Below are 15,603 nucleotides of genomic sequence, written 5' to 3' on the forward strand. Positions count from 1 at the left end.
TCCAGAACTGGATGCAGTAAAGTGAATTCTTGTAGGCTGCTGAGGAAAGCAGTTGCAAGACAGATCTCCATTTTTTTTAATTTAAGAACTGTTTTTCCTTGCAAAGATTCTTCAAATTTTTTTGCAAGCAAAATCCCATTCAATCCAGATTAGAGAGCTATTTCAGCTTGACTTCACTTACAGTCTCTCAGGCCTCTGTAAGTGTCAGCCAGCTACTCAGCACCTGCCCCCTCTTTCTTGCTCAGTAATCAGCTTGGCTGCCCACAGGCCAAACACACTTTGGCAACAACCAAAAGATGGAAAAGCTGCAGAAGAGTTGGGAAACTGCACAGTTGATGTATTTATTTTTATTAACCATGCTCCTTTTTATGACATTCTATTCTTAAAGCCTGCTGTGAAAATGAAACAATTGCATCCTAAGCCTACCTGCTGATGCACACTATAAATACAGGAATAGAGATGTGATTTTCATTGCTATATTTCTTTCTCAGAAGCACTACTATTAATTTTCCACTGTAGCATAAAATGGAGATCTCAAAGAACAGAGGACCAGCAAAATCCCTACTATAAATACTGAATGGAACAGGACACTATCTTTATTTTAGCAGACTATTAAACTGACTAGAGTCATCTTGGTGGTATAACAAGAATGCAAGACAAGAATGACACTCTAAGGAGGTGTCTCAATTTAAGATGAAACAGAAGTCCAACTATATTGGCAGCTTAGAACATTCTGAAGAGTTTAAAGACACCTGCACTCTGTATCTGCTTCATGTTAAGCAGAGTTTGAGCTTACCTTTCAAGGGTAAATAAAAAATACCATTTGCAGCTCTCAATCCACAGAACCTTTAGCTGAGACACATACTTCTTTAGCTCCCTGAGCATAAAAACCTACACCTACAAGTGATTCCTCTGTTGCAGCTGGTAAGCGTCTTGATCAAAATATCTGCCATGGACTGGTGCCATAGCTTTAATCACATTGCTTAATCACTATGGGCATGAACGAGAATTGCTTTTCTCATTCCATGTAGGAGAATTTCAGCTACTGCTATACGTTGTACTAACAGTAACATTAATCTAAGCTCTTCATGCTGCAGATTTCTTAGGTCTACAGCAAAAAAAAAAAACATTTTAAAACGCAGAACAGGAAAGGCAAATACGATCTAGAACCAAGCTGCCAACAGACTGACATGAATGCCAGAATCAGGCTATGTAATTGTTTGCTTATCACATTGATCATGGATTAACAAAAAGCAAGCAAAAGATATATTTAACTGAGTGCATTCTGGCTCTTACTGAATGATAAAGCTGTTTCTATAAAAGGAAGATTTATGAGATGGTTCTGAGAATGAAGCCTTCTCTAAAACCAAATAAACAAGTTTTCAAAACTGATAGAATGTCAAACTGAGCCTTTCCTTCTCTATCCAGATCCTCAGGTTGTGTTCTTCTAGACATTTCCTATTTTCACCTCAGGTTCCTTTCAGTCTGTGTAGCTGTCTCAAAGTCATTATTTTCCTTCTAATTAATATTTTTCACGCTAGATAATATCGCAAATACTTTAAAGGAAAAGATTGTTGAAACGAAGTTACTGCCACCTGCTGATCGTCTGAAGAAATCCCAGACCTTGCTATCCAGTTACCTTGCAAACACAGTACCACTCCCACCAGGAAATGTGTAAGGATGCTGCTTGCGGAATACATGACCCACTCTGCTGCAAGGGATGATTTCCAGGCTCCCACCACACTGCCACACTCTGAACGAGATCTCTGAAACAAAAACACGAATCAAGGACCAATATCACAAAACACTGTCATTTTGGAGCAGGCTATTTACAGAGGGCTTTTAAGTGATTACTGCTGAGAAAATCAGACTTTAGGATAAGGAAAAAGGCATAGCTAAGCATTTACTGTTCTCTAAACTCGAGAGAAATAAATCTTCTATCTGAGGTTACCAGCATTCCCCACGTTCATAAACCATCCTGCAATTGGATACAGCAATTTAGGTCTAACTGTACTATTGCAATGCTTTAGAAAACAGACTAGGCAACAGGGGATACAGGTAAATTAATGGTTAAGCCTATTAAAACCCAAACATTTTCAGCTAAAAATAGAATAGCACAGTGGGGAAAAAAATTAAATCAAGGTTTGAGCTGCTAAATTATTATGGCAGATAACCAAACATTCCCCAACACTGGAAGGAGTTCTATCGAGTCAGTCTTGATTTGAAGATGTGCATTCTGTAAAGTGAAGGTTAGGGACTGTAGAATTACTAGTCAATCTTGTGAGTAACCCAGGAGAGAAAAGATCAAGTAATAATGTACATCTTTCTCAACTTCGAACTTTGACAGATGAAGTCACCTAGTGCTGAAAGAGAATTTTTCCTCATTCGTTCCAAATAAACACAGTAGGAAGGATGCTTCCAGTAGCACTGTTTCAGTTTTGATTATTCCTCCTTTTATAGAATCATAGAATCAAGCAGGTTGGAAAAGACCTCCAAGATCATCCAGTCCAACCTAGCACCCAGCCCTGGCCAACCAACCAGACCATGGCACTAAGTGTCTCATCCAGGCTTTGCTTGAATATCTCCAGGGACAGTGACTCCACCACCTCCCTGGGCAGCCCATTCCAATGCCAATCACTCTCTCTGGGAAGAACAGGCCATGTGAAACCTGTTTTCTTTCAAGATGAATCTGAAGGTAAAAAACAATATACATACCTAAGTTTTCTCCACCCCAAACATCCATCATCATATCATACTTTCCCAGTTCTTCAAAATAGGATTTGTCCATCACAAACAGTCCACCAGCTATCATGGGTGTCCTAAACAGACAAGAAAATGTACTTACAGAACCATGAACAGGGAGGTAACTGTTTGCACCTCAAGGTTGACACCTCCTTGAAAAAATCTGCAATGCCACTGAATAATTTTGCATCTATCACTTCAGATGTTGTCTGTACACATGTCTGTGTGATGGGTAGTGCTCTGACCACCTTCTGAGGCAGCTTCCAAATCTCCATTTTTGCCTCACAAGTTCCTTATGCAAAGGGTGACAATTTCAGCCAAGAGCAAAACATTTAAACTGATGCTGTTTTTCAACCTTCAAAACCTTTCAACATCAAATAAAGTAACACCTACTTTTTTTCTTTTTAAGGTGTGCTAGTTTGAGCCTAGTTGGGATATTTTAGTGAGAGGAATTAGATTTTAGGCTGTGAAAAGGAAACAATGCTGATGTCTACTGCACTCACGGGCTTGCTGAGATGTATAAGAACAAGAACACAAACATAGGTAACAGAGTTGCTCTCTGGTCTGGCTGCCTGCACTTTTCTCCCTAACCTGCTGCCTATTCAACTAATCTTTCTGCTTTCTAACCCCCCATGCCAATTCTCCAAACTCATCTTGAATGTAAGGCAAGGTCTGGGATAAGGTAGGGGGGTGGAAAGGAGGTGGAAGGGTGGTTGGGAGCCCCTCCTGGGGACTCAGGTTTCTGTGAGGGCTGTTGTGTTTCTGTATTACTTCTTAACTTGTCTATTTCTGTCTATAGCTGTATATTCTGCAAATATCTGCTTGTATATTGTGCTAAGCTGTAAATATAAAGCTTCATTCCTTAATTTCCAGCTTGGCTGAGTCTAGTCTGGGTGATTTTCTTAAGCATGGGCAGGGCAGGTAACATCCAAACCATCACATAAGGTTGAATAGACTGCTAGTGTGCTTTAAAGCACTTTTTATATATATATAAATAAAATTGATAATTTATTTCTGAGAGTTTCATAATGCTATATATACATGAACAAAAATTCCGTATTAATGAAAGCTGTAGTAAAGATTCCCTTTCAGACTCCGAGAAGGTAACTTTAAACTTCCTTTAGTTACTAACTACAAACTGTAGAGGGCAAAGTGGTAATGCAGACATACTTTATGGGAGCAACTGGATTTCCTTGCCGTGCTCTTCTTTGCTCTGGTGTCATGTAGTCCCACTTGAATACTAGGTTCCAATCAAAGCCTTCAAGAAGAAAAACATCAAGAGTACAATGTTAAAAAGACTGAGGTCATCATTCAACTTGTAATAACACAATGTTGATTGAAAACACTCAGAACTGTAACTTAAATGAAGAATTTAAACTTGTACTAACTTAGGGGTAGGAAACAAACAAGCAGGATGCCAGATGAAAGGTGAAGACATTGACAGGACAAGTAATCTCAAATACAAAGTAACTTAGATTTCTCATTTCCACCTATCACACAGAACTGAGAAAGCCAATCAACAAATGACAAAAGCCTTATACAATAACCCCATGTCTCATGGCTTTACATCAAACAGAACATCATATGAAGGTCTTCCAGCCATTACAAATGTTTCCAACAGTCTTTACCATACAACTGCATTTCAACTCCTGCCACACAATCACATATTTCTATTCACATAGGCTTTGTTATACTCTTGGTGCTCCTCTAACAGTAGCAGCTCTCCACCATGAAGATCACATCAGGTTATACAGCTCCCACTTATCTTATTAACATTCATTCAACTTCCTTCTTTCCCACTGCATGCTTCTAAGGGCAACAGTTTTTTAACCCAAGGCAAATGCTAGAGCACCGACACCTTACTTCCCTCATGTGTGTACACAGCAACAGCTGGTCTGGTCCTTTTGTGGGTTAAGCAGAGAAGCACATAAAGATCACCAGAACAGGCAAGGTGAACCTTACAGCAGCTTTCAACCTGACAGTTATTTGAATTACCTCCTTGCAGCAATGATACACTAAGACAAACTTCCTACGGGGAATACTTTCATAGCAGTTTTTGAGCTCAAAAGCTTATGCTCATAAGTACGAACACCTATTAAATAACTACACAAGGTCCACAGTCCTCTCCCAGTACACCTAGCAAATCAGCCTGATACAGACTGTCTGCTGCCAAACACATTTAGATCCCATGAAGTCATGTAATGAGTAATTTCCAGATTTCTGGTGCACAGATGTCAATACTTTTCTTTCTCCAGCAGAAAAGATAAAGCAACTACTCTGTGGGGAAGTGGGGGAAAAGTACAGTAAACAGACAACAATTACAGTCCTATAAACAGTCTGTCTGCATCTGTAAACTTGCATAGTAATGACTGATGAGGAGAGCTGGAAACTACAGAGTTTTCGTTTTAACTCTCAAGATACTTATCACACACTCACACAACACAGACCTTTTCCTGAACAGCCTGTACAACCAGCATGCATGCCAACTCTCTCTCCACATTTCAGTTACTTCATGAAGTGCACTCTAAAATGAAAGCCTCTCTAACTGATCCAAAGCTCCCAAGTATCAAAACAGTAAAACGCCTACAATCAATAGCACTGCAAAGCCTCCAGCATGAGAAGTAAAACGAGCCTCAAATATTTCCAAGCAGCTCAAGAGCCACATTTCATCATCCATACCCAGCAAAATTACTTGCATCTGAGAGAGCTTGAAAAAAACCCAGAACACCACAACATACCAACCCTACTGTTCTGCAGCAGAAGTGATTGAGTTACAGATACTGCAGTGAACACAAGGGGTCTCTTTTGGAACACCACACTCGAATGAACTTCGAACAAGTGCATGAATTGTCTACCCACAAAAACTGGTTTGCCATCTCCATTTTCACTGACTCTGGGAAAAATATACACTCAATGAGATAATATCAGTAGCTCTGTAAAAGGAGTATTTTTAAACACAAGTGCATATTCAATATGAAATTCTATCCTGTGTAAACTGCATCACAGGCATACTCTAAATGACTAGATCTCAGTTAACCACGCTTTAGTCCAGTAATTAAAGGACTTCTCAGAGCAGCATAAACACTTTTGCAAATCCCCCCTTAAAAAGACCCACAATTGTACTATGAAGTGCATGGATTTAGTATTGGCCAGACTTTTGGAATTATTTCAGCCCTCTCCTCTTCAAAACGTTCGTAGCATTTGCAAGGTTGCTTGTCTTGGGTGATTAAGTCCTTTCAAAACAGATCAGGCAAAAATGCTGCCCCAGCTGTCTCAAGTCTCTATGCTTCAGACACGCAGATATTGTATCTAAGGTTGAAAGCATAGTTTGGTTTCCATGTTTAGATTTGGCCCCAGTGAAAGTGTCCCAGGATGCCAAATGCTGTAGCGCCTCTAAAATGGTAATCTGTCTCTGAGCACTGAAAAGAAATACGTTATTCACATTTGAACAGACCTCAGAATAGATTTCAACAGTGGTATGTGCAAAATTTGGATTCTTAACATTAAAAAAGAAAGATAAAGACAGCTTCTCACTGCTCTGTCCAGAAGTACAGAGTCTCCATGTAATCTTAAAAAAAAAAAATATCTACCCCTATTGTTTATGAGGTGAGAAAATGAGTACTGGAGAAAGAAAAAAAGAATTAAATCAGGAAACTTAGTTCCAAAGATGAAGCATGAAAAGAAGCAACAAGTTAAATGATCTCTTAATCTTCTCCTGCTTCACTTGGGAAGAATTACAAAGCATGAACCCTGAAGGAGCCAATCAAAGGTTTCAATGAAAGAATTCCTCCTCCTGCTGCTGACAACAATAAAAGCCACATAATGGTAGAGGGATTTCCATACTCGAGGTATAATGAATAGATTGGTTTTAATAGAGCTGGAACACAGAGAATAGCACAGAACTATACATTAGCATAAAGTGAATATATGCACTGTAGGTGTTATTCCAAAAGGTTAATTAAAAGGACATAGAACCTCTCACCTCCAGTTCACTGCATTTATTTTAGGTTACTAGAACAACACCTGGTGGCCAGTTAGAGACTGAAAGAACAGGCTTGAAACTGGCTTGTTTTTTTTTTCCTTATCTTTCTTGCTTAAGAAGATCTATTCAGATTCAGAAGAAAGCTGAAACACTTTGGAAACAGCACTGTGTAATTTCTATATCATGGCTCATTTATGTCTTTATGAGGACGCTTTCTAGGGTTGTGGAACAACTGCTTCAATTAAAAAGGGGGATGGAAAACAGGAGAATGGAGGGCAAAGCATAGCTATTTTAAATGCTAGATTCTTGCTCCCGGTGGAAACAAAATCATTTAAACCTTCTACTGAGTACAGTTTTTGGGTATGGTCACATTTCACCTCCTTGGAAAGGATAAGGGAGCATTTTTTTCCCCTCTATTTTTATTAGAGGGCTTCACAAGATTTTATATTTTCATGGACACTGTCATTTTTTTATATATGTGATATATGATAACATATATGACATATGTCATATACCTGTCATATATTACATATAAAATTACTTATGTCATTTTTATACTGTCAACAGTTTACACAAGATAGACATAGTGAAACTGTACCACTTCTAAACTCAGCTTAATAAGGAAGTTTGCAACAGCAAAATTAGGAATTGTACAAGTTTTCATGGTCGTTTGCTACTCTTGACAGTTACAGATCATGGCTAACAAAAGCAGTTCTTGTTTAAACAACTCCAAAGCTTTCTGCTTATTCAGAAGAGAAAACTGAAGGCACTGGATTGCTGATGGGCTTCTAAGGTAGCCTGTCTTATCTAAAAAGAGAATCATAATCTCTGTCCGTAATCTGCTTCTGACATTTACACAATCCTATAACACTGTAACGAGCCTTGCACATTGATAAAAGGTATCATGAGCTGTTAAGAACTTGTATAATAAAGATGAACTGGTTTAAAGCAGAAGACAATAAAGGCCCATTAAACTCCAAGCCCAGAAACAAGTGACCCACAGAACTTTAGAGCAGACACACCAAAGGAAACAACAGTAAATGAACCGTCCATTCCACAACTGCAGCAATTGTGAGGTTTGATTCTTGATGCCTTTTGAGAGGCAAAGCAAAACAAAAAAGCCAAACCATCTGTATTCCAGGTCAGTTACATACCGCCTTTTAAATCAGCTGACGCCCCCACATACTGGAAGTTGTCCATATTAATTACATCAATAATAGGAGACACAACTCTGGTCTTGTCCTAAAATAAATATTAGAAAGTAATATTGAAATGATGAAATCGATAAAGATAGATTCAGGCAGGATGAGATGTTGAACAGTTCAGCAGGCTTTCATTAGCACACCTCCCCCAGCTCCCCCCTTACTTCAGCTTATGTCTCTGAATAGCCAATGCTGTGAATAGCGTTGCTCTGCAGTGCTTCAGAAAGCAGAAACCACACTATATAGCTAAGAATCCTCTTTCTATTCTAGGCCATTCACATTCCATCTCCCTTCTTTGACTCGCTTTTGAAGAAAGCAGCAAACTTGTAGTTCTAAAGGCCATCGAGCAAACAGCACTTCCATTCTTACTCTTAAAACCAGATCAAAGGAAATAAATACATCCGGGCAGTTCATGTTTCCACAGCAAACCTGCAGCCACACAGTGTACTGTGTTCTTATTATTTCAACCTTTAACACACATGCAGGCCTTTCTGCAATCAGAAAAGTCTTAGGTTAATGCTAACCCATCTCACACTTGAATAATCACATTTCACAATCACACACTTAGATAAGAAGAACTTAAGAACCACCTCAAACTAATGGATGCTATTCATCTCCATCACACAAGATTCCAGTGGCAGATAGAACATTTCCTCTGTCCAGACATGGTCTTGTATACTACTCTGAGCAATGCTAATTACCTTAGCTAAACTATTTCGACAAAAACATTAAGAAAAAACCCAAATCTTTCTGCCAAGGCCACATACATCATTCAGCAGGATCACTGGACTTCAGTGTTCTGAAAAACATCTTAGAATACCATGGTTAAGCCAGTTTATCTCCATGACTCACTAGGGGGAGAGTCACATTTACACACTGAAATGTAGCTTTTATGGTAGTTTGATGGTACATTTTGTTTGAGTTCAACATAAAAGTCTGAGCTCCACAATTTGACATCATTCAGAGATCACAGATAACTTCAGAATCAGGTTAGCACCAAATCTGTAAATGCAAAAAAACCACCCCAAAACCATAAACCAAAACCCTTTAACAAATTCGAGATATTTTTGCAACTCTGTATAGAGAAACAGTTCTCATGGTTAAAAAACCCATACCAACCTAAACATCTCCATTTCAAGAATCTATTTCCTAAGTATACCTTCACACATGCATTTTGAACAGCGGATCAACAACGCACCCTCCCTGCTTATCAAAAGAGTGGAATTGAGCAAATATGCAAAAAGCTAGAGCTCAAAATGGACAACTTAAAAGCAACTCCTACTCAAACACTTGCCCATTAAGAACATTAGATGCCTGTTTTCATTTACTGAATCTTAACTATTTAATTTGTGCTGACTTTAATAAGGCCTAATTACATCATTGGCATTTACTAGGTCATTCTGCCTGAGCAAGCAAAAGGTCACTAACTTCTGTATCAGCTAAAAGCACAATTCAAGTGAACCCAAGAGAATCCAAGCTGAAGATTAAGCTAAAAGTTAAAGACTCATTATTGATTTCTGTATTACTTTTATGTATCACTGCAGCCATACCAACTGCACCAAACAGCTGTTTTTATGAGCGATGCAATATGACCATCTAATCAGGTCTGCTACTAAGCACTAATTAGCTTGGTCTAAAGCAAATCAGAAGCACAGGCAAAAAAGAGCAACTGTCCTATTTCTCCACTAATCACATCTTTAGCTCCTATTTCTGCCAGCACAGTAAGAGCATCTTCACTGCAAAACACTGGTTTTGTGTCCTCTTACACCACTAAAGCATTTCAGGTACACTCATGACCTTATTTTAGGCATTCTACATACAGTGAATAGAACTAGTAAATGCCTTTACTTAAAGACTGATGAGACAGAAGACGTTCAGTCTACCCATGCTCACAATACACCCAGCAGCATGAAATACAAAAATGAAACCAATGTTCTCCTCTTTCTCCTTCTTCCCTTAGCTGAAACTGAGACAGCTTAGACATCTATGCCCAACTGCCTTCTCTGCAAAAATGGTTCTACTCAGCACAGCTGAACCTGGTGGTAAAAGCTGTCCAAGCTATCAGGTATCACATTAGGCAGAGCTTCAGCTAGGCTCCAACTTCTCTCCACTGTGCAGGGTAAGCAGGTAATGCACTGTCTCTAGGCATATGGGATTTCCTCACACTTTTACTGATGATCTGATCAGTTCTTTCAGAATCAGTGTGACATCTCAACTGACATCACTCACCACACTTAACATAATATTTAAATAACTTACAGTTATTTGACATACATTGCTTCCCTCTCCTCTACAAAACTCTCAGGGCATTTCCAAGACTAATCCTTGCAATGCTCTTAAGAGAAAACACAAGCATTTTTCTTCCCAGCATTGTGCCTATTTAAAACTGATTCACAGCAACAGGGGAAAAAGGAATCCACATCTCATTTCTCAATCTCAGTTCCTTCTTCCTTTTACTTAAAAAGTCATAAGTTAAAAGTTTGAGTTTTACTTAAAGAACTTAAGTGAAGAAGAATCTTCCTAAAAATGATACTAGATTTATGGCTATGCTATTCTAACAGATTTTTTCAGTTCTGTATGTGAGGAAAAAAGGACAAAACAGAAAATTCTGATAAGTGAGGTATCATAAGAATGGAACAAAGAGATTGGACACTGGAAATGGAAAAAGCCAAACAGATAAATGTAGTTCATGAAATGCTAATGCTAGTTACCAACGTTTTCAAGGTTGTGTACACTTTTTACTGTTGACTTCTTTGGCAAATCAAACAATTAGGCTTCACTGGCTCCCTGTTTAATCTTCCTGAAACCAATGCACACATGCAAAAATCTAGAAGATGTAAACGATACCCTTAGGGAACCAGACAGAAAACCATTCTCTAAGAGGGAGCAAAGAGAAAATATCCCAGCTCCAAGTTACACAGATTTCTGTACATGTTCTGAAGTCTCAAACATTCACCTTGTATGTTGCTTAGAATCATAGAATCAGTCAGGGTTGGAAGGGACCACAAAGAGCATCTAGTTCCAACCCTCCTGCCACAGGCAGGGACACTCTACCCTAGAGCAGGCTGCCCACAGCCTTGTCCAGCCTGGCTTTAAGCACCTCCAGGGAAGGGACCTCAACCACCTCCCTGGGCAACCCAGTCCAGGCTCTTACCACTCTTATGCTCAACAACTTCCTCCTCATGTCTGGTCTGAATCTCCCCACCTCCAGCTTCGCTCCATTCCCCCTAGTCCTGTCACTCCCTTACAGCCTAGAAAGTCCCTGCCCATCTCTTTTGTAGTCCCCCTCGAGATATTTAAAGGCCACAAGAAGGTCACCTCAGAGCCTCCTCTTCTGCAGACTGAACAGCCCCGACTCTTCTGCCTTAAGCCTCTCCACAATCGCTGAAGAAAAACTAGCACTGTCAGGCTGCTCTAGGAATGTTAAGCAAGCCTGGCTAATAGACAAAGATACTCTAGCCAGGAAATCCATCTCAAAAAAGAAAACCATAGGACAGATCATCCTTCAACTGAAGAGGAGAGCTTGATGCCTCCATCGCTCCTAACTCAAGCAAGCTGTCGAAAGACAGCATCCTAATTACAGCACAACAGTACTGTAGAACTGACTCAATTCAGACTGTTTCTTGGAAGCTAGGGTTTTTTGTATTTAACACACACAGCTAATCCTCTAAAACTCAAACAGAATTAAATGTCAAGTGGGCAATTCTGGAAGAAAAAAGCAAAGACCTTTTACCACGTCTAAAATAGATGTAGCAGCACATCAGAAAATACTGCATTAATGCACAGTCGCCTTGACCTGAAAAAAGCTACTTTTGAGGCCAGAGCAGATGACAGTTCTCATCTATTCAGCTTCTTGTCACTGAGACCACCAAGAAAATGCATTCAATTAACTTCACTTAACATATCATCTGCACTATGAGCAAAATCATTGAATGGTTTAGGTTGGAAGGGACCTCAAGGATCATCCAGTTTCAATCCCGTGCCATAGGCAGAGACACCTCCCACTAGAGCAGGTTGCTCAAGACCTCATCCAACCTGGCCTTGAACACCTCCAGGGAGGGAGCAGCCACGATCTCCCTGGGCAACCTGTGCCAGTGTTTAATCACCCTCACTGTAAAGAACTTCTTCCTAACATCTAGTTGAAATCTCCCCTCTTTCAAGTTTAAACCCATTACCCCTTGTAATCTCTTTAAAGTAACAAAGAGCTATCATACACTATTCACTGTGTACACTATCCAGTGTAAATACATGGATAGTAAATACTCTCCATGCCTTAACTATTTGAACAAGCAGAAAGCTTAGAAGCTGCTTCGTGAAACCCAATCCTGTTGGCTGGGAATCTTACCAGATGAAAGCAAACTGGAACTCCACAAGAGTTATTTAAAGGTACATCAAGCTTTTAAGAACGGAAAAGTGTGTTCACACAGATGAAAACCATGCAATGGCACACATGATTAGCATGGAGCAGGTAACAATTGTGAGAAGCAAGTTTTGTTGATCTAATAACTCATGTGCTGCCATGAAGTGGCTGCTGCACACAGTACAATACACACCAGTTCCTTCTCCCACCAAGTACTCTGCATGTAATGCTAAATGTTCTCCAAATTGCTGGTAATGTAGTAAGAGGTTTTATATTCTATTACAACTGAAAGGTAGCACTTTTTCATACCCCATGAAATCTGAATGAGTATGTACTAGGACAAAGTGTCATAGACAAGAAAAAGGATAGATAGTATAACAGCTGCCTAACTAAAAGCAGAGGGGTTTGTTGGCCATACTACTACTTCTTTTCTGGCTCCTTGAATGGGTAGACACATCAAACTATTTACACAAAAAGTCTTAATAGTAGCCCCCACATTATAGAATCCATTAGTGCTTTAGATGCAAGCATTATCCACTTCCTTCTGAGATGTATTTAATGCCTTCAAGTTTATTTTCCCAGTTAATAATCACAAAGAAAACTCCCCTTATCCTTATGAGGCTACAACACATTACATGGGCACAAAACCAGAAGGAAGTGCTATATTGCTCAATGCTCAAGGGTTTTATAGGCTCTAGGTACTTTAATAGTTTGAGCTGATTAAAGTTACTTCTAGTCCAATGTAGGATTTTAACTGCTAGAGGTCTTAAGGAAGTTGGAGTATTTCTGCAATACACATCATAGAAACAAATAGAATAAGAAAAAAAATCAGTCATAGATTGATAGCTTCTCCAGTGGCATACTGAGTATGTGGGATTTACTTCTTTTTTTCTTCTTCTTCCTTTTTTGGGGTGAAATGCAGAGGAAAGCATAGGGAGAATAAGCAAACAAATGGGCATTAACAGGACAGGGTGGCCTTACCAAAATCATTTTGACCAGCAGCACCTCAAAAGAAAGCCTTTACTGGAAGGGGAGTTTACCAGAAAGGGAACATAATCAGGAATGAAGAAAAGCCCTGCTGTCTTGAGTGTTCCTCATTGCTCTCTGGGATCACATCTGATCGTCTTTTTGCTCAGAACAAGTTCCTCCTGAGTGAGTTAACAAGTACAACCAACCACAGGAGAAAATAATATACTTTCACACTCAATCCTCTCAGACAAAGCATTATTTTCCTAGATGCTGAGAATCTGCAGTCCTTACTAATTTCCATGAGAATATTAGTTTCACACCTCAATCTCCCTCCTATTATCCCACTGAATGTTAATGAAGCACAAACACTCACATAAACTAAATTACATTGAGATGATATTGGTTGAGGAGAACCATACTTTGCTCTGAAGATTTTCACTACTTACTGAGGAGCTCCCTAAAGGACGAAAGAAGCTTATATTTGAATTGCTTGTAAAGATAATAACAAATATTCACATTTCATGTTCCTGTGTTCACAGATTAAATGAACAAGAAGTGGGGTTTAATCACAGAACACTCCAATCATCTCCATCATCTCACTTCAGAGAAAAAGCTTCTTTAGAAAAATGCATAAAATTAATGTAGTATAAAATAGATGACTTTAAAATTTAAAAGCTACTCACTTGGGAAATTACTTTAAAAGAACTCTTTACTAACCTCAGCTACTCTTTCCAAAAGTGGTTCCAGCCAGTGTTCATTACATTCACAGTGACTGTCCAGGAAGGTCAGCACTTTGGCTTGTGCTGCATCTGCTCCTCTGACACGGGAACGCATCAAGCCTGAGAAGTGAAGATTTAAATTCATATTGAGGAAAACAATCAACAGCAGCAACAAACTACCACATTCTGGGTTAGTCATGAATTAAATTAGTCTCAGGCAGGACACACACACAAGTTCCATTACCAAAATGAGATGCTACTTAACAATTCAGTGAAATCACTTCATACCAAACAGTCCTCCAAGCTTCTAACTTACTGCACCCTGGTCTACAGGTTTCAATCTGATTTAGGCAGAACTGCAGTATCTTTGTATTAATGTGCTACATAAGAGCAGCTAGGTCTGCATTATAGTAAGTGATGCTCATACTGATGAACATAAAATATATTAATACTGATAAAAGTAAGTCTTGAAAAGAAATAACTTTCCTACAGTTCTATGATAGAACTGAGAAAAGTACCATCATTAACTTACCCTGCTCTTCTTTTTGCTACACTTCCATCCCATTTCTCACCATAGTCTGTACATTCTTCTATCAGCTTCTTCCACAGTTGATGAAGCCTCCACAATCATGCTTCATCAACTCATGTCTCAAGAGTTTTCCCACCACTTCTTCCCCCTGTCTTTCCCTTGTGTTTCTCACAGCTTTCCCATTTTGTGGTTTGGTGGGGGTTTTTTTGTTTGTTTTGTGATCTCACTAAAGGCAGTACCTTGCCTTCAATCTGCAAACAGCTTTTCTTTTCTGACATAGTAAAAGATCACATTTCATAGTCAGATATACCAAACTACATTTCCAAGTACGAAGGAAATCTCAATTCATTTGTACATGCATCATCCTATGACCCTATAAACATTGATTGTGAAGTGAGGTCCATTGGAGGTCTCTGGGATATCAGTAGGCCATGACTCAGTATATTCACAGGTTGGGATGTCCCTGTTTAACCATCTGTTGGTAAAGCAAACGAAGGAAAAAAGCATCCTGTTGTGATAAGCTGATGAAAGGAATCTCTATCTGAAACAAGAAAACTGTCTGCTTGCAATAAGCCAAGGAAGTGAGACCTGAGTATTCATGATCTCGAGGGTTTTGTGAAACATCCTAGGGATCCCAGGGTGCCCAAATTTATCACCACAAGACAGTATCTTCATTGCAAGTTAACTTCTGTACTTGTATATAGCTCTGTATGTGTATGTAATCTGTTTTTGTTTAGCAAGTTTTGTTAAATCTTATTGGAACTGAATTTACTATAATCAATTACTAATATTTACTGATTATAAGATCATAAGTTACCATAATATCTTCAAATGACTGCTCTCCATTTAAATTGCTGCTATTCCTTTAACTTGCTGCTACGTCGAGTTCACACGAAGCAGTGTTACATTAAAACACCACACTAGAGTCCTAATACTCACATTTGTTCAGTCATAAACCACTGATCAGGTCTGGGACTAAGTGTAGATCTGACCTTATTCTCCAAAGAAGCTCAGAGGGTAAGGTGGTGTATTCTGAAACTTAGACTGAACAGGTCATTTCGCTCTATCTTTAGTCATAAACCATTGACCAGTTCTAAGAT

The 15,603-nt window shown here is 39.1% G+C and overlaps 1 protein-coding gene across 1 annotated transcript in view; it reads right to left on the reverse strand.

Annotated features, from left to right (window-relative positions):
- The window catches only part of GALNT2 (polypeptide N-acetylgalactosaminyltransferase 2), a 101,472-nt gene that overhangs the window by 14,369 nt on the left and 71,500 nt on the right, over nucleotides 1–15,603 (reverse strand). Inside the window, exons 7-11 of the mRNA XM_064158507.1 lie at nucleotides 13,973–14,094; nucleotides 7,879–7,966; nucleotides 3,913–4,000; nucleotides 2,716–2,819; nucleotides 1,640–1,766 (exon numbers count right to left, since the gene is read on the reverse strand). Coding sequence (XP_064014577.1) covers nucleotides 1,640–1,766; nucleotides 2,716–2,819; nucleotides 3,913–4,000; nucleotides 7,879–7,966; nucleotides 13,973–14,094 — 529 coding nt within the window. The remainder of the gene's footprint in view (nucleotides 1–1,639; nucleotides 1,767–2,715; nucleotides 2,820–3,912; nucleotides 4,001–7,878; nucleotides 7,967–13,972; nucleotides 14,095–15,603) is intronic.

The sequence above is a fragment of the Pogoniulus pusillus genome, chromosome 18, assembly GCF_015220805.1.
Source record: "Pogoniulus pusillus isolate bPogPus1 chromosome 18, bPogPus1.pri, whole genome shotgun sequence".
NCBI lineage: Eukaryota > Metazoa > Chordata > Aves > Piciformes > Lybiidae > Pogoniulus > Pogoniulus pusillus.